General features: G+C 41.7%; 1 protein-coding gene across 1 annotated transcript in view; it reads right to left on the reverse strand.

Annotated features, from left to right (window-relative positions):
* Positions 1-12,398: 12,398 nt before the first annotated feature.
* LHPP (phospholysine phosphohistidine inorganic pyrophosphate phosphatase) overlaps positions 12,399-24,138 on the reverse strand; it is a 111,144-nt gene continuing 99,404 nt past the window's right edge. Inside the window, exon 7 of the mRNA XM_033149457.1 lies at positions 12,399-12,835. Within this exon, the coding sequence (XP_033005348.1) occupies positions 12,739-12,835 (97 nt within the window). The 3' untranslated portion in view covers positions 12,399-12,738. The remainder of the gene's footprint in view (positions 12,836-24,138) is intronic.

Below are 24,138 nucleotides of genomic sequence, written 5' to 3' on the forward strand. Positions count from 1 at the left end.
AGACTCACCACACACTGAAAGGAGATTCTTTACCTTCTAAATTTCTCTATGCTACAAAACGATATTATGGCACACCCAAGTCATCTCTGCCTTAGGAACTGAAAGCTTTTTTAGTTTGACCATATAGGTATTGTTGCTGCCCTCCATGAGAAAGCAAATGTCCAACTTTGGAGCTACCCCAGCATAGTAGAGAGGGAATAGGGTAGGGTGTTGTGCTGCGATGAGTAGCAGATGAGTTGGACAGTTTCACAGTATTGGTTTGAAATTGGTGAGATGCGTGGCACGTTGAACCCCTTCCATTTACCATTATGGATTGCTTGCAGTTGATACTGAGGGCTGATCTCTTCCACCCATCTAACAGTTCAGGTGGACATGTTATGTATTATGTTTTTGCCCATAGTAAAATGAGCACCTAAGCATTTCACCAATAAAGCAAAATCACTGCTGGGTTCATGTTGAACAGAAAAATGAAATCTCACTCATCTAAGCATATGAATGTCAGAAGTCTGAGTTTAGTGGTTAAACACTGAGGTCACCATGGGCAAAAGCATCCAGGCAAGCTAACCAGCTCATGTGAATTAGTCCTCAGTAACCACCACAATCACAGCATTGTCTATAGGGTATACAGGGACAGTCTGAAAGCATACTGGATGTGCAGGAATTAACACCATGTACACAGTTTAAAAACAAGTGTTTGTATAATGACTACAAAAGGACAGAAGCAAAAAGTATTCAGTCAAAGTTGTATGATTTGAATGGTAGTAGAATTGATGGGCTGTCTGGACCTGTTCAAATGAGATCTGTTCCAAGGTACTAGAAGAATCCATGAGTCCAATATGGTACAGTCATGTTGGAGCAGTCTATTGTTTAAGGCAGCACAGAGATGCTGTGGCACATAGGGCTGTTGACCATTTTATGCATGGTGTAAGAGCCATATTTCTTCTCTTCATTGGCCCTTCTGAATCTCATCCTGCAAAAAAAGTGCTCTTTGTCTGCCTTTTCCCAGTTACTTTTCTCTTTTCAAACTCACTGGGTTGTATCCAAGAAAGTTGTTCCACTGCCTGCAGAGTAGAGCTACCCCTGCCTCTCCTCCTCCTGTGAAGCCTCAAAATTGGGGTTTCCCCCCAACCCTCTGGAGCAGATTTGAATAGGGGGGAAGAAAGTTCTGTGCTAACAGAACAATTTCATCGTATAAAGCCAATGTATGTAGCCCTGAATCATTGTAATGCAGCACTGCACCAACTGTCTCGTCAAGATAGTTATAGTCACTGGGTTGGATCCGGACTAAGTATGCATACTTATATTGTGGTACGTCTTATTGAGCTCTGGGACTTACTTCTGAGTAGATATGCATAGGATTATGTAAATTGGCTGAAATTATGTCTCATTGGAATCAATGGGACAAGATTGTCATGAATTAAGTCCAAAGTATTTCAAAGGGGACTTGGTTCCACTCACTTAGTCTGCATCCAGCTCTCTCTCTCTCAATTTGTTTCATGAACTGGGTGTGACAAAATGTACCCCAGCATGATTTGATCAGAGATCTCCCTAAATCTCAGCCTGTTATCATCGCCCAAGCACACCTTTCCTTAACGTAACCCTCTTTCATTTGAAGTAACTGTTCCTCACTGTGACATCTACATGTGGGCTCACCAGCACAGAGGACATCTTGTGTTGCCGTATTACACTTCTTGAGACAGCATATCAGTTCTTTTACAGCTAGCATGCATGCGTCTTGGTTTATGACACTTCAATTTGCCTTTAGTGCTATAGGGATGACATTTCTGATTTTGGACTAAACTCTTAAGGGCTTTAAGAAACAAAAAAAAAGGGCTGCTACCTACAACAAGCTAAATACATACACAGAGTAGGAAGGTGCCCCCAAAGGACCACTACCCAACTCTTCTAGCTGCAGTGTAGCGTTTACATGGCAGCAAACTCTCTTTGCCTTAGTAAAGATGCTTCGCTTCATTATGGCCTTACAATGGGCATAGCAGCATAGACACAACATACTGTTTGACTGATGTTAGGCCAAGGTGGCATTTCATTGGATGGTTTTGGTTTTGGTTTTGTATGATTTATGTACTGAAACAGAGTTTTTTAAAGCCTTACTTTTTAAAAATAGAAATAAAACTTTGTGGATTTATGAATGTGTGTGCGTGTGTATGTATGTACAGACACACATACACACAAAGGTAAATATATGAAATCTAGTATGTGTCTTGTGATCAGGGACATCCTCTTGACTGTGTTACTTTTCATAAAACAAGAGAAGCTCAGCTGGATAACCAGTTGTCCACATAAGCTGAAAAGTCACTGGTTGCCTCTACTAGGTATTCCAAGGCTCCTGCTTGGTTTGTTCAATACTACACTGGTCACTTGGATCAGCTCACACAGCATATTCCTGCCAGGTGGATTCAAGAATCTGTTGCTGATGTTCTCTGTACTTTTATTTGTTAAGTAGTAAAGTCAGATCAGCAGGGAGATAGGCAATGGCTTGTTTATAACACAGATTGAGCAATCTGGATTTGGATATTTCATGACAACAGCAATAAATGTTAGGAGTTTCCCTTTTTTAAAAAACAAACAAACAATATTTCAGATGCAACATTTTTAGAGGATTTTATTCAATGAATTAGCACTGGTGAACCTGATTCCTTTGTATCTATTGCCATAACCCTTTGGAAAAGGGTTTCATGAAATCTTAAGATCACACAATGAAGATTGAATGAACAAAGGCAGAAAGGAAATATTTCTGGTTTTGATTGTAATTTTTCACAAGGTAGCCTAGCCTCTTTGGCCAATAACATTGTGTTTCAAGTGCATTTTTAGATAGTTCTTACTGAACAGAACAAGATGATTTTTTTAGGGTTGTAGCAGTGTTTTCCAGCATTTGTTTTTAATGTTTAAGAATCAAAAGATGATGATGGCCAAAAAGCCTTTGGAAAACCATGAACTCTGATAGTGCGTGTGTGTACGTACGTGTGTCTTTCTTTCTGTCCATGGTAATTGCACAGATGCAAACATATTGACATGTATACGAAGTCAGCTCTGTAGTTGGTGTTACGTTTGTTCAAAATCTATTACTGAAGACTGTTCCTTGACCTGAAAATTAAGAAAGACTGCTGATTTGTACTCTCTCAAATGACTTTATTGCACTATAGAGCAGCTCAGTCTCAGGAATTTACTTGTTACTTTGACTATGTAAATAAAGCTTTCTGATTCTCTACCCTGCGACCCAGCGCTGCTCTTTGCTTGTGCCTTGTCACCAATACCTCTCTAATTCCTTGACTTCTCTCTGGCTTAGTTCTCTCCAACAAGTCAGGAATCAAAGTTGTGTCCAAGATGTACTGCTTCAGTTGTTAGTTTGGGGTGTGTTCGGCACATAACTGAATGCTTTTCTATGTCGAAACAATCTCTGCATGTAGAAAACTAGCTGTCAGGGGAAATTCTCAACTAGAACCCTTTCTCTCACTCCCCGACCCCATTGTTTTCTACGAGTGAAGTATGGTTCTAAGAGAATTGCACCTTATGATCTACATCTGAAGTTCAATTCTCAGCTTAAGATCATCAGGTGATACATATGCAGGTATAAATTAACCTTTGGACTCTTCCATCATGAGGGAAATCCGTATATAAATAAGAGAGGTGTTGAGTTCAGTGGATTCTCCCAGCCCCCTAATGCATTAGTCCATGGTTATTCTGCCTGTGCAAGCCATTCTTTCCATGTTGAAAGAAGGTCACTGGAGTCCTCAAACAGCATAGATACGTATTAAAAACAAATACAGTTCTTAGTCCCTCCTCCAAAACAGTTATTTGCAAAAATAATTCATTGTAGTTAAAAACCTAGACCGGCCCACCTCACACTCACAGATGCCAGCTTGGTTTCACTTTTTAAAAAATAAATCAGCATGTGCTTTAAAAATCCAGTGATTTTTGGGCATTCAAGTGCACAGAGCAACTCGGGACTGTAGCAACCTCACAAGCATCACTGCTATCCACAGAACTGATGCACAGGTTCCTGTTAAATACCACGAATATATGTTTGGGTATTTTAAGAGCATGACTGATCCAAATAAAGATTAAAATACAATATTTGGAACCGGATGTTAAAAATAAACTAGCAAGTTCAAGATTGTGCTCTTTGACAATTAAATGTGCTGCTTATTTTTTTTATTTATTAAGGATTTTCTTGTTTTAAAAAGATATATGCAATGTCTCTCTCGTATTTTTCCATGTAACATTTTTACACATCATTTTCGTTTGTTGCGACATTAGGAAGAAAAGGGGGGAGGTGGGCGGGATGGAGAGATGGGTGGGGATGTTTTACTTAATATATGTAGGGTTTGGTGTAAATGTGCTGCTTATGATGAACTTAGGGCTACTGCAGAAGTCAAGTGGGTCTGGGTCTCTACCCCTAATCAAAATCTCAAGGGGCAATGAGAAGGAATGGATGTATAATATAGATACTACAGTTTGTATAGATACTACAGTTGTGCATCTTTTGTATTGGGAAGGAAGCAGGAATGACCATAGACAAACATTTGGGTAGGGGTGAAGACAAACACTTGGAAAGGGGTATAAAAAATTAAAGGATATATTTATGCACCAGCTGCCACCATGGTGGGAAAATTGGGAGCTAATATTATACCACTATTAAATGTGAATGGGTGCTTCCAGCTAGAGGTTTATTGTGGGATGGGTGTTCTCATGCATGCAAGGGTTTTGCACTGTGCACATAATGTTGTTATCAAAACGCACAATTTCCTCTTTAACTAAAAGTACCTCATACTATACATCTGTTGTCATCAGTAGTGTGGAAGCTTGTTAATGCATTATTTGGAGGGGCAGGGGGTATGGTTTGGAATGTATGATGTTTTGGTGGGTGGTCCCTATTACCACACCTCTGCTTCTGTTTACTTCTCACCTGAACACAGCCGAACTATTTAGTTTCCATCAACCCAAATGACACAAGTTTTGCTTATTTCCACAAACTGCTGCATGCTGAAGGCATGCTGGGAATTCAGCAACCCTGTGCTGAGGAGCTATGATCTTGACACATATAGGGGATTTACGTGGAGTGGTGCAGCTGTCAAGACTTTAAATATAATAATAATAATACACAACTCTTCCACAGGACCTTTGTACCAGAATTATTAAAACGCCAGAACTGTGGTTTAGCTAAAAAATCAGCCTTGTGCAAGAACTTTGTGTTATTTTTTAAACAAAATAACAGCAAATGGAAATAAGATATCCCCCCCCCACGCCCAAGATAATTTGAGGCCAGTAACATTGCTCTTGCGTGCTTTGTGTCGGGGAAATTTTTTAACCATGCGTGTGTGCAGGTACAAAAAATACCTGTAGGCACAGCCAGAATGGGAAAAGGTAGCAGAAGGTGGGGAGGGAAGGGCTGAAGGGTGGGAGGGGTGGCTAATACCCCAGAGGACAGGATCACACTTCAAAATGACCTTAACAGATTAGACAACTGGGCCAAAGCAAACAAGATGAATTTTAACAAGGAGAAATGTAAAGTACTACACTTGGGCAAAAAAAATGAAAGGCACAAATACAGGATGGGTAACACCTGGCTTGAGAGCAGTACATGTGAAAAGGATCTAGGAGTCGTGGTAGACCACAAACTTGACATGAGTCAACAGTGTGATGCAGCAGCTAAAAAAGCCAATGCAATTCTGGGCTGCATCAATAGGAGTATAGCGTCTACATCAAGGGAAGTAATAGTACCACTATATTCTGCTCTGGTCAGACCTCACCTGGAATACTGTGTCCAGTTCTGGGCACCACAGTTCAAGAAGGATACTGACAAGCTGGAACGTGTCCAGAAGAGGGCAACCAAAATGGTCAAAGGCCTGGAAACGATGCCTTATGAGGAACGGCTTAGGGAGCTGGGTATGTTTAGCCTGGAGAAGAGAAGGTTAAGGGGTGATATGATAGCCATGTTCAAATATATAAAAGGATGTCATATAGAGGAGGGTGAAAGGTTGTTTTCTGCTGCTCCAGAGAAGCGGACACGGAGCAATGGATTCAAACTACAAGAAAGAAGATTCCACCTAAACATTAGGAAGAACTTCCTGACAGTGAGAGCTGTTCGACAGTGGAATTTGCTACCAAGGAGTGTGGTGGAGTCTCCTTCTTTGGAGGTCTTTAAGCAGAGGCTTGAGAGCCATCTGTCAGGAATGCTTTGATGGTGTTTCCTGCTTGGCAGGGGGTTGGACTGGAAGGCCCTTGTGGTCTCTTCCAACTCTATGATTCTATGATTCTAAGTGAGTGGACAGAAAGCATAGAACAGAAATATTCCATCATGGACCACTCACTGGTGTGTGGGAAGCAGCACAATACCTAAGAATAATCTAAGATGGAAAAGGGGAGTTTGTGGACAGCTGAGTCCTGAAAAACTGGAACTGAACTATCAATTTGTGTGAGTAATCCCCTACCTGGAAGCCCCACTCTTAAAACTCTCTCTTAAGGACATGATGTAAAAAAAGCCTGCTACATGAGGTCAATGGCCCATTCAGTCCAGCATCCTGTTCTCACAGTGGCCAAGAAGCTCACAGGCAGGACCCACACACCCCCTACTTACATCCTCTTCCATCACTATGATGCCCCATTATTGGATTCCCACCCCTCTCTTCATAACTGGTGTATGAAAAACCAAGGACACTTTTATGAAACATGGGAACTGGTGGCTCCGACAAGTGCCCAAATTCAGACTTGATGGAAGGACTGTTAATTCATGGGAGGCCAAACACCAGCCCATGACACAATGAGATATTCATTTAGGAGGCGGCAAATGTATTAATATTCAGTTATTAAAGAATCTGAAGGGGATGTGGGGAGTGAAATGTGTTCCTTTCGACTCAAACTTCAGCACCATTCATTCCCAAAGTACCCAGCAAAAGACTTAAGCCCTCCCCATAACGCAATACTGTATGGGCAGTCTATAGGTACATTCAGGCTTTTCAACTAAGCCCCAAACTCTCAGGTCTACAGCAAACATTGCAACCTCTAGAGGCTCAGCTTGTAATAACACACATTTAGCACAAGCTGTTTCCAGGGCATAAGCAGCAGGAATGATGGAGACCAAGGCACGGCTGGTATTCTCTAGCAGAATGACTGAAGGGATGCATCACCAGCATCTGTGGCATCCGCATTGTCTAGAATCAGGGCTGGGAACTTCTTATCATCACTGCCCTGGCCTGTCTGATGCTCTTCAACAAAAACAGCAGCACCCTGATCTGCTTCCTCCTAATATGCACCAAGTGAGTGGCTGCTTAATTCCTGCTCTGTATGAGAAGACTGAATAATTTTACATTGGGCAGGCTGTGATCATCTCCACCGGGCAGCGGCAATTTGACGCCTTTGCAAGGTGCTGTTTTTAAATTCACTTCCTCACACCAGGACTTGTGAAGTGGGTAGAATCCAACTATAGATCGAAAGCAGTGTCATCCCACTTCAAAGTCATGACTTCCCCCAAAGAATCCTGGGAATTGCAGTTTCTTAAGAGTGCTGAGAATTCTTAGAAGATCCCCTATTCCCCTCACAGAGATACAATTCTCATGATTCCCTGGGAAGAGGGATTGACTGCTAAACCACTCTGGGTTTGTGGTGACAAGGGAGCAGCCCTTACAGTGGGCAAGTGCTAAAGTTCTGTGGCTAAAAGTCAGACTTTTATTGACTGGATCTTCAATGGACTATTTTAATACCACCCACCTTCTGCCGCAAAAGTAGCAAACAAATAGAGGGGCAAACAGAGGAAATGTTCACAGGTAAGAAGAAATCCAAACTGAATTATCCAATAATGGCTTACTTTCACTGAGTTAAAAAGAGTAGGAACTCTTCACTGTGCTAATTTTGGGGGTTCTTTTTTATTTTGTGAGAGGACGGGTTAGGTAAACTGACCCCCTAGTAGTGCTAGCAACATTAAAATATATTATTTGTCCATTAATAGGCATCTCTCAGTTCTGTTCCCTTCTCCCTTTTCAGCTGCTTCACCCCCTTCACCCTCCCACTCAGTGGTCCATCTTTTCCCTCTCAGTCTCTTTACATTCTGTGCCATTGAGTCCTTATGGTACTGTTTCTGGGGTCCCTGTGGGTTCCCTCCGCCCAAAGAAAAAATATTTTTGTACTTCTGCACACCTCAGGGTTCCACCAAACCTGTCTATACACCTTACTTCTGTGTGGGTTTTGCCATTTTCACTATGTAATGGCAGGCACTCTCCCCCAAAGTCCAGAAATGGAATCTACAGCAATATATTTTGGCAATTTACTGGCTAACAGACTCACAGCTTTCATCATATCCTGAAGGAGAATTTAACAGGCCAGTTGTGTGCTGTATGAACAAAACAAAACACTTGTTTGTGGTAAGCTTTTGTTGCTGTATTACATAGAAACCTTACCAGTTTCTGCCGCTTCTCCTATTTGGAACTTTCAGCAGTCCAAGTTATCCTCTACCTCACTCTTAGCTGTCTGCAGCTGAGGCTAGCAGGCAAAGAATCTATTGCCACCCACCCACCCATAAAAGTCTGGTGTAAAAATAAATCCTTCCCCTCACAGGTCCAACTTCATTCCACAGGGGAAGGAGGAGGAGTTTGAAAAAAAGAACAGAATAAAAATATCCTTGGCAAAGAGAAAGATGGAAAACACATTTAAGAAGCCTTGAAACATCAAAAATATCTGTGTGCAAATAGCTCCAGGAACATTAAGAAAATGTGCAGATGTTTGAGTGAACTCTCACATTGGGTGGCGAGTGTTGCCAAAAACGGATCTGATAGCACACAGAATAATCAGATCATCTTCTTTTCATTTGCATCTGTTAATATTGTGCTCTCAAAGGTCTTATTTATCCTCCAGTTCTACTGATGTACCCGATATAGTACTGCTCAAGTTAAGAAAATGGTTTAGAAACAAGCAATCCAAATAAAACCTGAATGGATCAGGCACTCATTGGATCTGAAAATCCCACCTAAATTAGCCCCATGATGATCCTATCTAGGATTATTTTCTACCATTTGCATCCACTAAATGCATTGTAAATACACATGAAGCTAGTAAATGCACCATGGACCATTTCCCCTCCCTACTTGACCACTCTCCCTGGCATTGTCCCTGGAGCATGTCAATTTTAAAATAAACTGCATGTTATGGAAGTATGGAGATCTCTAGGTAAGTCTTCTACTGCTTCATAAAATTTGAAAGTGCAGTACAGAATGAAGAGTCATTCTAAAACAGCAGCTCTAACCATATAAAAATGCTCAGTACAGAAGCCTAGCACAGGCCAAACAGTTCACAACAGCTTTTGTTTAGAGATAGCAGGGACAAGGGAGCAAAGAACAAAGGGCAGGGGTGGACTGGCAGTGGCCTGACTGGGAAGTTAGCAGGCACTGCGACAGGTCAACTTCCTTACGTCAGAGTGCACTAGAAAAGTATAGCATGACTATTTAGTCATGCTCAGACACCACAACAAACTGATGCACATTCTTACACACAGTAATAGGTTGTAACAAACCATTTGTTCATTTGTCAGTGGCCACAGTTGGGGGAAGTATGGCTCCAAATACCAGTTGCTGGGAATCACGTGGGAAGAGCTCAGGTTCTGTTTATGGGCTCCCCATAATGTTCTAGAGCCTAATAATGACACCCACAGATCACTCAATATAGAACACTGAAGTGGTAAACCTATGCCTGAGCCCTCCAACCATGACTATTCTTCTATATAAAAGCTTCCCACCACCACTAGAAGCCAAGGACACAGCCCTCAAAACTCCCCATCTTCCCAACCACTGCCACAAATGGATGAGGCCGAACAAAACTGTCAGGAGTCAATATTGACTATCCTTAGGATGTATCTACACAGAGATTTGAAAGGGAATGAGAACTAAAAGTGCACCTACCCTGCCCTCTACAGATCACAAATACCAGTTACTTATCTGCACCTTTGATAATTCTTCACCCACACAGCAAATGGAACAATTGTATGGCCAGTATGAAGCATACTGTCAGGAGGGCATGATGCACACTTCCATTACACATATTTTTCCAAGCACCTGCCTTTCCACTTCCCACATGAACTGTATCAACAGAGCAGGCAGCTCTTCTGCACATCTGCCACAGTGTACATTCCTCTGGGAAGAATGCCCAGCCTGGTTCCTTCCTACAGAATTCCACAGGCCCAGGATGCTGAAGCAGCTGCATGCTTTTCTCTTGAGTAATTCATGCCACATTATGAAGACATTTGTCCGATTGCAGCTGAAGCGTGCATAGCAACATTCATAATAGCTAGGAACAGTATCATTCCTCACTCCTGATTTCTCACTTCACTTAATCAATACAGCAGGACTTGGGAAAGCCAACAGTGACATTCCCTTCTGAGGAGCTTTCCCGGAAGTGGTGGCTGGGTCTGGAACCAGAAGTGGGCAATGAATGTGGTTTTTAGCTTTGAACAGTAGGCTGGTTTTACCTACATTCACAAGCCCCTCTCTATTCCCCCATCCAGGTAAGCAAGACAAGAAACCTCATCAGGATTCAATGGCACATTCAAGCCAGGCAAAAACACCCAAGGATGGTATGAAGCTGAGCTAGCAAAGGGTATTGGTTGAGAGGGTGGCTGTCCAGGGAAGAATCCAAAGGGCTGGGCAGAGAGGCCCAGAGGGCCACATTTCACCCCAACACCTGAGGTCCCCCATCCCTGCAATAGAGAAATGAAGGTCATATATATGTTGTAGGCTAGAATCTCTGAGGCTCTGGTCTTCCATTCTCATGGCCTTCAGTGTCTGAGAAGGTGCTGATTTTGCCACGCATCAGACTCAGTAAGGAAAATGTAAAGCAGATCTAAACACATTTACTGAAAAGTAAGTTCCACAGAGTTCAATGGCGCCTACTGCCAAGGAAGTGTACACAGGAGTACAGCTTTGAGTGTCATCCATGAATCACCAATAAAGAGATATAAAAGCCTTGCTCTCAGTTATAGCATCCCACTTCTGATTGCAGATCTGGCCTCATAACTGACAGCTCCACACCACAAGTTCCCCAGAGAAAACCAATGTCACTAGGAGAAGGATTCTAGTCTTACTTTTCCCTTCAGCTGCTTTTCTGTATGTAGAGATTATTTTCCTAATAGAGCAACATTCAGTCACTTGAACCTCACCAGATGTGCCTAAACACAACTTTACTACCTCAAGTTAGAGAAGTGTGATGATGCCAAGAATCTGACCAAAAAGGTCTGAAAGGGACAATGGTCTTTCAATTTGCTGCTAAGTTTAACCAAAATGGTTCTGTTCTCCCTTTCCCAATCCACGAAGACTTGCACACTGCAGCAGCAGAAGGCATAGTCATTTGGCTCCGAATTTAGGAAACCCAACACCAGCTCTTTTGTCTTGGCGTCCAGCCACCAGAAGATAGTTCTCAGTGTGTCAGGCTATTCTTAGAAGAGTTAAACAATGTGATTAGACAGCGGCAGTCTGGTTGTGGGAGCCTGTGTTTCCTCCAAGACAATGAAAGTGAACACAAACGTGTGTGTTTCTCGGGATGAAGGTGAACAGAACTCATGACATTCCCAGAATGGCATGTGCACAAAACACTGTAGAGGAAACCTTCTTCAGAAGCGCTGGGCACTGACTTTACTCTGGATCCGCCAACAGGATATTGTGGTTGCATGCCAAACACTTCCCTCTCCCCTTTAAAAAAATCTCAACTATCACTTGGACTGGCTTTGAAGCAGCCCCTCCCTTGCATAAGAAAGTGCTATACTCTTAAGGATACAAAAGGCAGACATAATATAAAAAGAAAACCCAGGGTGGGTTCCTAAGCCCAGCTTTGTAACTGAGACGACAGGTGTGCATGCCAGTGAATGAAACGCTGGCTCAGGCACCTGTGCTGCCCCACCTCCTATACTTCAGGCAGACTCTGAGCCCCTTAAATAAAATGTTTTAACGAAAACAAAAATGGGGGGCCAGTGGCACGCCAGGTGTTGTTGGGCTACAACTCCCTTTGTCTCTGACTAATGGCCAAGCTGGCATGGGGTTTGTGGGAATTGGAGTCAGGCGACAAGGTCCTTTCCTGCACTACTGGATGCTACCATTTCAGCTCTTGAACTTGAACAGGGCAGGTACATTCACTCTGGATGCAGTGAGGATGCTCACAAAAGCAGGTCCTCTGCTTTACACGTGTTCCTCACTCCGAGGACAATGCCTGCATAGGCAGCTGAACTCAGAGAAACCACAAGAAGGGAAGGCAATCTGAAAATGTAACCTCCCCATTCTCTGGTTAAGAATTGGGTCACTTCCGCACTGATTTCTTAGGAAAGTGACCTAGAGACAAAGTGACCTCCCTTTGTGGGCTTTCTTCCAGGAAACAGAAAAACACCAGCCAGCACAGGAAGCAGGTCCAGGCCAAGTGGTATGTGGCACAGATGTTTATTCAGTGATAGGACATGGTTAGACGTACCCAAAACAGTGAAGATACAAAAGATTCAGACGGGTGGCTGCTATAAGGATGCACTAGACTTCATTACTTTTCGTTGTAGTCAGTAGTTACTTGCAAAGACAAGTTAGAAAAACTAGACTTTTGAGGCATGTATGTCGTGCTCCTCACTGCAACATAATTACTGCATTTAAAAACTAGGTGAATATATGTAAATGAGCTGAGCAGAGATGTGCACAAAAGGGCACAGACCTCAAGTTAAGTCACTCATCTTTATGCCTTCAGTCACTCCTTGCAGCTCCATTACTTATGCAGTTGTTTTAGAATCACATCCACAGCTTCTGCAAGGTTGTTCACATAACCATCAGCCTTCACTTCTGGGTGGTGCTCATCACAAGGCCTGGGGAGGAGACAAAAGACAGAACGAATGGATGGTGAGCAACACAGTCTAAGGATTTGTGAACCAGATTCCCCAGGGCTTTTAAAGCCATTGGTAATTCAGCCCCCAGTTCACTATGAGTTGGTGTCTATGCAGCTTTATATAAACAGAATTCCATGTCATTAAACAAGGATGAATAAAAGGTTTGGAGATCTTCCAGCTCCGAAGTTGGGAATCTGTGACCCTCAATTGGACTCCAAATCCCATCAGCTCTAGCCAGCATGGCCAATGGTCAGGGATGATGAGAACCCAACAATATCTGAAGAGCCACAAGATTCCTAAACCTATTAGACCATTTCAATAATGAAAGTCCCTGTATTTAATGAATACAAAGAAGGGGACATAATATTTATGTAGCAATGCCACCAAATACCTGTACAACCTTCATTTGCAGTTTAGTTTAGATGACTTGTTTCTGCGTCTACAACAAAGTTTGTTTAATCATGTCCTGTCAACTTCACAGCAGTTTAGTTGTAGCATCTTGGACTAAGGGCCAGATCTCTCATTACTGTTCCTTATTTTTTTGCTAATTCACACGCCTCTGTATCTCTTTCCCCAGATATCAGATGTATATTTTGGCTGCGGTGTCTGCAGCAAGGGTATTGGGCCTCATCCAAAATGGGAATCAGAGCTGGATGCATGTCCAGGGACACTGACTGGGTCCTTTGGGGATGTCAGGGACAGTCGTGAGAACACAGTACTGCAACTAGCCTTAGTCGTTCTCCATCTCCTCTTTTCAACAGTGTAAATGGCACAACTATATTTACTGAAGGGTATTTCCTCAATCTGTGAACAAATGTTTGCCAGAGGATGTGTGCAGGTTACAGCACCCACTTGTAAGATACGTGTCAGAACATGAAATATATTTCAGTTCCTGAGGTGAGAACTCCTGAGGCCTTGTTCCTCTGATCATATTTCTGAAGTCCTCTTACTTTCTTGAGAGAATTAAATTCCTTACAAAGCCCCTTAGGACTATCCTTCATTGGTAATCTATAAAAATACCAGCCCACACAAGATTAGAAATGCTGATATAAAGCTTTGCAGAAGAAGAAGAAGAAAAATGGAATGTTCCAAAGAGGATTGTTTTGAGTGTGTTTGCCAAGGAAAGATGAAGCTACATGAAGAAGTCTCCATCTTTTCTTCACTGCATTGTAACGCCTGAGGTAAAAATTAGAACCTTGTTGCCGATTTCTCTCCGTGCTACAATCAGCCATGTATTTGTGCATTTAACAGCTTACATTCGGGTAAGAGCTTACTGTGGGAAGCAGGGACTCATGTAATACCATAGTAGAATAATTTGAGAAGAGGAATTCTCATTCTTCATATATTATGGAAGTTGCTGCAGCAGCATTGTTTGAGTTCCCACCTCACACAAGTAGAGTGCTCAGATGGTCTGGTCAAAATAAATAAAATCAGGGCTTTTTAGGGTATCCTTCATAGATACAAGACCACAAGCCTGCTGTATTCAGTTCCCTCCCAACTTGTGGAAGGTGAAAAAAAATGGGCATGGGGGGGTAGGGTTACTGCACTTGCCCGCAGTGACTTCTTTCATGTTGCAACTTCTCTCTTTTGTAATGCCTGAAGAGGGCTTATGTGGCACCCTAATTTTGTAATGTTATGCAGTTTCAGGGGCTCCAGCTCTTATCCCCTTAGCTCTACTGGCCACCAAGTCTTCCTTGCTCCATACCGTGTAAAGAAACATAGATTTTATGATTTCTGTATGTACAATTTTGTAATAGGAATATTTTTCTAACAGAAAGGAAAGAAACACAGATGTGGAGATGCCCCCTCTACAAAATGGAAACACACACATATGTGGACACTTTATGCCTGCATCAGACACAGGTAGGGTTCTATGTTTAGATCGGAGATGGGGAACATCTGCTGTCGGACTCCAACTCCCATCAGCCCCAGCCAGCAAAGATAATGCCCTGGCACTATGGGAGTTATAGGCAAACAACACCTGGAGGCTTATAGGTTCCCCATCCTAAGTTTAGATGGAGAATGTGGTGTCCCTCTGTCTTAACAGCAGTAATTTCACAGTTGGGATGTTATAGCAAATAGTCATAACCTAATACCTTTTAACCTTGAGCTCAGAAAATTTTATTATTGTTGATACATAGGCCCATCTGGTAATCTGTTGTTTGTTTTGCAGTTTCCTTTGTAGAGCTCAAAAATAAAGTCCAGTGTGCAAAGGAATGTGTTTTCTTTCCTTTTTTGCACATCAGGGTTTAGAGAGCTGCCAGAACCTCACCAGCAAATGACAAGAACAAATGGTTCCCATGCCAACTGATTTTTTTTAAATTAATTCAATGGGAAGAAAATTGTTGCTGCCATATTGAAACATTTGTTTTTGTTCGCAGTGTGAGACGAATTCAAAGACATGGCTGTTTTATTTTGAATACCTTTCAGATTAAATCCTCAACACCCTATTTCTTTACCAAAGTCATTTTTATACTACACACAAGCTACGCACCAAAGCCTTCTGATGTGGAAACTTGGTAGACCAGCAAATTCAAATATAAGAATGGAAGAAAACATTGCCCTTAAGCTGGATAATTGAAGTTGCAAGCGGGCTTGGATATTACTTCAAGAGCATAAATTGGTGAAGTACAAAGTGGGGAACCTCCAGATATTGTTGGACTCCAGGAGCCCCAGCCAGCATGCCCAATGGGTCAGGGATGATGGGAGTTGGAATTCAAAAGCATCTGGAAGGCAACCATTTCCCCATCCCCGGACTGCCATCCCATCCCTTATGAAAGGGAACAAAGTAGGAATATTTACAAATTGAAATTACCCAGCCATAGCAACAAAACATTAGTTATCCCACTGGTGCTCAACTGGTAGGTCATGAACAACCACCGAGCTGTGGCCTGATCTAAGGTGCAGTATATTATCACTGGACGTGGTAAAAAAAAGAGAGAGAGAGAGAGAGAGAGAGAGAGAGAGAGAGAGAGAGATGTGGCCTCAAACGCATATTTGAGTTAAAGGTTGGATCTGAAATTGCTGAAGATTGGTGATTTGTCCATGTTGGGAATGGCAATAAGGGAAATATATGTTGTATTCTTCCATTCAAAAACCAAAAGCTGTGCCAAAGTTTTAAATATTGTATGCCAAATAATAAAATAAAATAAATCCCAGTCCACTTTATCAGCTATATCACTAGTTGGATCAAGGATGGAGTTCTGAGGTAAACCAGCTACTTTATGGCATATCAGGGAATTTTCAAATACATTTATTTTCATACTGTGTAAAGTACCTAAGGCTCCCTTTATATGACAATGACAATCCCATTGTAATGGCTAAGGACAATTTCCTTCATTTACTTTTATATTATTTTGCAATATTTGTGCTTTTTCGAGCTATCTAGCTAAAGGGAAAGTAATTGTTAGTTCCATTAGAAACATTTTCAAAGGGGGCTCATATCTCCATAGTCAGGACCAATAAGTAAACTTCATTTACAGGCTCTACATTCTTCCTAAAGCAGAATAATTTAAATTGCTAAAAAGTGTGCCTCTATTTCTTGGATAACAGCCAAAAACTTTCTGACAAACAAGTCTGCAGAAAATATCTGTGTAAATGCAACCTTGGACAAAGGGTAATTCTGACAAACAAGTCTGCAGAAAGTATCTGTAAATGCAATCTTGGACAAAGGGAAATTCAGTTGTTAATTCTTCTGAAATAATTTGCTATATTCCGGATTCGCTAAGAAAGTCATCACATGTAAATATCCTATGGCCAGTTCACACAATTCTATAGTAATGTCACTTTTCAATAGACTCAATAAGTTTTCTTCAGGAAAGCAGAACTGGGTCTGCAGAGGAGCTATTTCATGAGTAAAGAATGGGGCTTTGGTTTTTTAATTATGTAGGAAGAAATATGAAGATAGGAATGCATCACACTTTCATAAGAAATATATCAAGGTAGCATACAACAGAAGAACATTAAAGTAGCAGTTAACATGTCAATAGAAAATGGTTGCTTAAAAAAATCCAGTTGCAAAGGTCTGTCAGAACAGTGCAGCTTTAAAAAAAAGTCTGAAAGAAAGCAGGGATGTCTTCAACCTTTCATACTCCAGGCTCAGTGCCTGGCAAATATTGACTGAACATCAGAGACCCATCAAAAGTGTACCACCAGATGATCTCAGTAATATGAATATACAGGAAATATTGTGTGTGTGTGTGTGTGTGTGTGTGTGTGTGTGTGTGTGATACTCTCATAAGGCATGCCCAGCACAGAGGTGCATGTACAACCCTACTGTGGCTATTAATGCCCTGTGTTAATACAGGAAGTACAGCTCACTTTCACATGCTGTATCATGAAAGCCAATAATGTTTGTTTCAATCTGCTCCTAACATTCTAAAGTGACTGATGGGAGGGCTATTATCCTGTACCACCCACAGAGTTTCCTTATCCACAAGTACTTGCACATAAATTTCTTATTTTTTCATACCCCCCCCCCGCTGCAGCATTGTATAAATGCCCAGGTTTTACAACTCACTCCAAGTTGGAGTCAAGGTAAGAACCCCACAGTTCAAATGCATAAATACACGGACATCTCCTAACATTGCTGGTCTGTTGGATGTCCCTGCACTTTTAATCTGTATAAAGGTTGGGAGCAGACAGGGGAAACAATAAAGACAGAATGCTACCAAAAGAAAGGCATGTGTATACTGCAACAAGAGTGCATGCAATGGCTAATGATAGCTAGCTTTTGTGGCTGTCAGGTTGATGAAGCCCCCAAAGAGCATTAGCATTAAAAGCTGATAAAAACACAGCTACTGCAGTGATAGAGGCTATATAAATAGGAATTTGTTTATGCATGAAGGGCAAGGTGGGACAGGGTGGATCCATGTGTGTGTTAACTAGGATATGTTAAAATCCTGGTGTATTCAAGCTACTCTTGGCAGATTTGTTATTACACCCACGTGCTTACAGAGTACATTAACACATCACATAGATGCCGTTTATGCTGGACAGACTATGCAGCTGGTAAGTAGGCTTAACTGCACAGCTTCTCCCACAAACCACCAGAAGAGCAACCTAATTTATTTCCTTCATAAATAGAGAAAGCGAAGAAATGTCAGGAAACTGCAGTCTCGAGCTTTCTTTTTCTGTTGCCACCTCCCTCCATACCCCTGGGCAAGGCTCACATGTAGAAGAGTTGACCAAAGACAGTAGGCTTTAAATTGAGAGGCTTTCTTTCTCCCATTAACACATACAGTGCGCCTCAAGCTTCCCACTTCCTTCAGCCTGCTTTGGGAAGACACATCCCTGCAACTCCATCTGAATCTTTCACCACACACCCGGGGACTTGAACGAGGTGGGTTGGGCTTCAAGCCACTGCACATGTGTGCTGAAGAGAGCTCTGGGAAGGGCTGGCACAAAGCCTAGTGGAGAGTATTGACTTATAACCATGTTCCAGGTCCTTTGTTGTGGCTTCCAGTTGACAGAGGACTTTTAACAACATGGCTAAATTGTAAAGAATCTGGCTCTGGTGCATCCCTGACGAACATTAAAACGTTAATAATGCTGAGATAAAGATCACTGGGGAAGGTTTCTTGCTCAGCTTGCTTGTATATAAAATAAAAATGTGAAGTGTAGCATGATTTTTAAAAAAAGTCATTCTGTTGTTTGGGAGCCCAGCCAGTTTCCTGTAGCAATTGAGAACCTCAGTTATTCCAAAGCTGTCCCATGTGCTCTAGAGTAAATACACATAACTTCGCAGGGCGAGAGCAAGGTAAACAGCAAACTATCTGGTTCCTATCCTCCTGTCACATGTTAGTGTCTTTATTACTAAGGCTGCAGTCCTATGCATACTTTGGAATAAGTCCCATTGAACTCTGTGGAGCTTACTTCTGAGTAAACATGCACAGGACGAGGCTGTCCATCACTCTACTTGACTATAATTAAGTTTCAAGTCTTTCTGTCTTTTCAATGTCTGTATGTCTCCCAAGATCTGGTTGTGCATTTAAAAAAGAAAGAAAGAAGAAAAGAAAGAAAGAAGGTGCAATACAAAGTAAAGACAAACTGTATTTGTTGAAATAAGTCCTTGCAGACTTATTTATAAAATAGCAGGGTTGGCAAACATGCATGCATTTGTGCACATAGAGAGAAGGGAGGGTGGAGCCTTGCACCAAGTATTCTATTCCTGATAATGTGGATGAGCAGCCAAGGAAGGAACATTACATATAAAAGGCTGAGACAAGAATGAGGCCAGAAGGAAAGAAAGAAAAACTTTAGAGGAACCAGTAATGAGAAAGTAGTCATTAATTAATAGTTAAGTGATCAAACATTAATCGTTACGTGATTAAACATTAATAATTTTATAGACAGTAGATTTCCAAATGCTTAGGAAGTTGTTTCTAGGATACTTCTTCTAGCCTTAAAGGGTAACATAGTCCGCCTTTCAGGAGGGAATAATTATTGCTGGAACTAATATTCAAATGTAATCACTAGCAGATTTTACAGATTTCAATCTTCTGTTTACATACATTATGTGCAATAATTGTCAGAGACCCAGGTCCCTGGGCAGGGCTTAAGGGTACATGAGGCTGCCACCTTGCTGAAGCTAAACAGTTTTGTGTCTGCTCAGTGACTCCCTGGGAACCACATACAATACAAAGTGGGAATTTCTTAAGCAACGTGTATTTATTTGATTGTATTTCTTCATCACGCATCTCCACATCAGTGTAAATTTCACAGACCTTAGATCTGAGCAGATGCACACAGAACAAAATGGGGGGAAGGGGAGTAGAGGATTAAATGATGCAAAAATAAATAAAAAATTTTTTAAAGGTTTTAGACAACGACATGTTGTCGCCAGTCACAAGAGTCTCATGAACTGAATTGCCATTTGTTAGCTTTTGCATGGTTCTATAACCAGGAGTCCCATGCCTTTTCTATTGGCATGCTAATGTTATATATTGCTTATGGACCTGGTAGCTTCCAAATTACAGAGAAAAGCTGTTTAGTCCATTCATCCATTTTGACAGGAGAAGCTCTTGCCAGCTGCTTAGGCCAACCTTCCAAATGTGCATTTCAGAGAGGAAGATCAGAAAGTCTGCCTAGCTGGAATGAAACAGGGAAGGCTATAATACCATCTAATAGGCTTTGTCTACCCTTTGGGATGATTCCTGAAATCTGTCACTTCATCTTAAGCAACAAATTATTTGCATTTAGGGATGCGGTTTTCTTATTTATTGATTTTCTCCCATTTGTCGATTCTTTTTGGTTTCTAAATCCTTTTAATACTATTAATCTAATTTGAATATGAGATACAGTTGGGGGTAGAGATGTTGAAACCACATAAATGATAAAATCAATGCATTACAGTTAGATGTGACTCTGGTCTTTGGGTGTGAATGTAAAGATGCTGGTGGAAATCAAAGTGTTCCCATGCTGAGTTGGCTGGGAAGACTGTAATCAGAGGATTTGTATGTCTTACATATGGGTGCACTGAGCATTGCTGTTCTTTGTGTGTAGCACAGCTGTTTTCAATAAAACTGCATCTCCATTATCCCCCTCTAACGGCAAATGTTCAAATGTCACCCCCTCTTGCCAGTTTACTGAAAAAAACAGGGAAAGAGCTTGTCATTGTGTTGTTAAAATTCAAGGGTAATATCCCTCTGTCTTCTTAGTTTTATTACCAATGAACAAGATTATTCCTGCCTTCACCATGTGATAGAAAAAAATTCAATAACACCAAGGAGGAACTTTTCCAGTAGGTACACAAAAAGTACATACCGGTACTTTGAAGCTTCCAGGCCTAACTCCAAACAAGCAGCACCTTAAATATTAACAGATAACAGACAAAGGACACAAATAACTCGCTGGACTTAAAAAAAGTTAATTTCTAGTTCTTTGCCAAGCTAGCTAGAATGCTGTAGAACTCCCAGTTCGCATTGTGGATCACAACAACCAGACTACAGGCATGTGCATTAAATCTGCTAATGGGGTGGAGATGGGGGTAGAAAAGGAAGACTGTTTTCGTCATTTCATTCTGGGATACATACGATGGGGGTTGGCCCACTAGGACAAGTAGGGCACTGTCCCACCAACCTCAGACTCTTACAAACCTGTGGAAAGGATAGCAAAAATATGTACTTTGTAAAGTACATTGAACATTCAAAAGCATGATAGTAATGCCAGGTAGTATCATCACCATCACCATCATAATAATAATCATCAAATGCTGATTTGAGAACCGTATCCAATAATATGGCAATCTTTTGGGATTTGATGCTGGATAAAAGGGTCAACCTGGCATGGATTACAGAAACCTTGCTGGATGAATTAGGGGTCCCCGCTGACTCAGTTGTGCCATCACTTTTCTTCTGTGTGGTATCAATGGAAGATTAAGAGAGGTGTGTGTGGGGTTGCTTTTAAATAGAGACCAGGCTTGACGATATTAATACACGAATATTCTGAACACCCACACTTAAAAATAGAAGAATTTCTCTCAAGGGTGCAAACATATTTGGGCGGCTGTTGTCACACACACAAACAAACAAATGCCAAAAAGAGAGATCTGGACTGAATAATTCAGACCAGCATTACCACAAATCAGAAAATCCTAGTTTGAATCTCACCTCTGCCATGAACTCTCTAGGTGGCCATTCTGGTTCATCTACAATATGAAGGATCATAATACTGACTTTCCCTGTGAGGAGCACAACTAGAAAGCGAACGTGAAACCCATGAAAACTTGAACTTGCTATACAAGTATTAAGCACGATTATGATGAAGTTTGTTGCAACAAGGTATTCCAGCAGAAGGCTCTGAACTAACAGAAATTAAACATTTGAGACATTCTGATTTATCATCCAAACTTTCATTGCTTTAAACCTTTCAGAAATAAGAGGTTAAAAATGTAAGATGTCAAAAATTGAACTTGATTCTATTACTGTGGCTGGAGGATCACACAACTTTGGCAATCTCATTATACTGCCATGTAGACACAGAATCCTCTTTCTTTCTTTCTTTTTTCTTTCCTAATGAGCAGGAATGATAGGGCAGTAAAATTTCTTCCACCCTTGCCCTCCCTTCTGCTGGTTCTCTCTCTGACCTCTTCCTCTCCTCCTTTTCATTTTTTATAATTATAGGGCTGACTCCTGTGCATACACAAGCTGTGCTGAGCACTTTCTTCAGTTGATCCCATTTTACACACTTCTAATGTTGCAGTAAAATTTAACTACTGACACTTCACCACTGATGAGGATGAGATAATATGATGCCATTGCTCACTAGACAGAAAAGCTGTTCATCCAAAGACAGGTCAAGAGGAGGGGAAATATCAAAGGCTCAAAAGACAGAATGAAGCATACTGCTGCCCATCAAATTTAAGGGAACCGGGTATCTAAATTCCCTTTCGTCAGTTTGTAACACTTCATTTAAAATGCTTCAGCATACAAGTTTCAGTGCTCTAAAGTATTCAGGCAAAATAGCCAAAGGAAAAGTAAGACTGCAAAAATCTCATAGTTGTAGAATTGCACCTGTGTATCTGAAGAAGTGTGCATGCACACAAAAGCTTATACCAAGAACAAACTTAGTTGGTCTCTAAGGTGCTACTGGACATTTTTTTATTTTTTTAAATATATTTCGATTGTAGAATTACTTTTGACTTACAAAAGAAATTTGGCCTGGATGCATTATCCTCACAGATGATTTGCCAGACAGGTACAGTTGAAATCATACTCAATAGCTGGGATTTGGGCAAGTAGAAAGATGTGGTTCTGGTCAGCAGGACTAGTAGGTCACCAGGTATAGTCTACTTTGGACAGGGCATCCATCATTCCTGAAGGATCAGCAGGTCCACAGCAGGCCCTGGAACAGCTCTGCTCCTGGCCGGTCAGGAGTGCAGTTTGCCCAGCTGTGCCTGTTCCTGGGGAAAGGGGAGTCTGGCTGCAACTGCATATGCCGTAATAAGACAAAAATTGTTCAGGAACTTCATCTGGACAGTGGCGGAGGTTCATGCTCTGGCACCAGGGGCGGGAAGCAGGCCTGTTCTAGGGGCGGGTCGCGCCGCCCACAGGAGCGTGATGCGTGTTCTGGGGCATGGCGTGTGTTCTGGGGGCATGGTGCACAGCATGGGGGGAGGCAGCCAAGATGGAACCCTACTGGGATCACACTGCCCGGGGCGCCCAGCCCCCTACACCCCGCCAGTGCAGCTGGACCCAAATGTGGCAGTCAGAGTTTGAGCTAGAGCTCTGCCTCCCTTTCTGCACATTACCTCCATTGCTATTTCATCTGTAGTAGCTTCCAGTTTGTTCCTAAGCCCAGTTCCTGTCTTTGAAATGCACTCCCCAGGAAGGTTCAACTAGTGCCAACCTTGATGTCATCCTGGCTCCAGGCAAAGGTGTTTTTATTTGCCCAGGCTTTTCACCACCTGGTGTAATCCAGGTTTGCTTACCCATTCTGCTGAATGATACAGTTGTTTTTAGCTACTTGTTCTGCTAGGTTTTGTTTTTGTTTTTAAATCTGTTGTTCTTTTTATAATTTTACCATATATTGTTCTGGGACTTTTTAATGAAGGTAACATTAAAAAAAATACTCTAAACAAATGAACAAACACATTCAAAGTGCTGGTTATTATCTTGATCAGGCTGCTTGAAGGGATTGCTTCTCTCAAATGACCTTACCCATCCACTCAAGTCTTGAGTAAGCTTTGCTCTGTGTCCAACCACCATCAGAGGCATGGTTGACAAGGCCTCTGTTGTGAGGTTGGTCCCTCTTCCATGATATTTAGATACAAGGCTAAAATACTATTATTTCAGTCTGTTTATAGTCTTGTCTGACTCTTAAATTGGCTGTGCATTATCTGCTGTGTCCTTTGGTTAACTTTCTGCAGTTTCTAGTTCACTGTGTGAATTGTTTTATACTGATGTTACCTCTAGCCACCCTGAACATATCATTACAGGCTGGACATGAAGGACATAAATATTATAGTAAATTAAAGTGATAAAATAAATATATCGGCATAAAAACAGGCAGTGCCTCTGTAGGCCCTGTCTCCATTTTAAAGACTGAAGCAGCACTTGTGGGCAACATTGCATGAATTTAGCGTTTGACATTTGGGATATTTGGGATGCCTCTGCAGGGCTGGACAAAGCCTGGAAAAGGAGCTGGCATTTCTGCTATCTATTTGTCTCTATGTGTGTGTCCATAGTTGAGGTGAGGGTGACATATCCTTCATAGTTTAAATGACAGAAGTTGTAGCCATAGTAGGAAAAAGCCCCACGGGGAAATGATGGATTAAGAAGGCA

This window comes from Lacerta agilis, chromosome 5, assembly GCF_009819535.1.
Source record: "Lacerta agilis isolate rLacAgi1 chromosome 5, rLacAgi1.pri, whole genome shotgun sequence".
In the NCBI taxonomy this organism is placed as follows: domain Eukaryota; kingdom Metazoa; phylum Chordata; class Lepidosauria; order Squamata; family Lacertidae; genus Lacerta; species Lacerta agilis.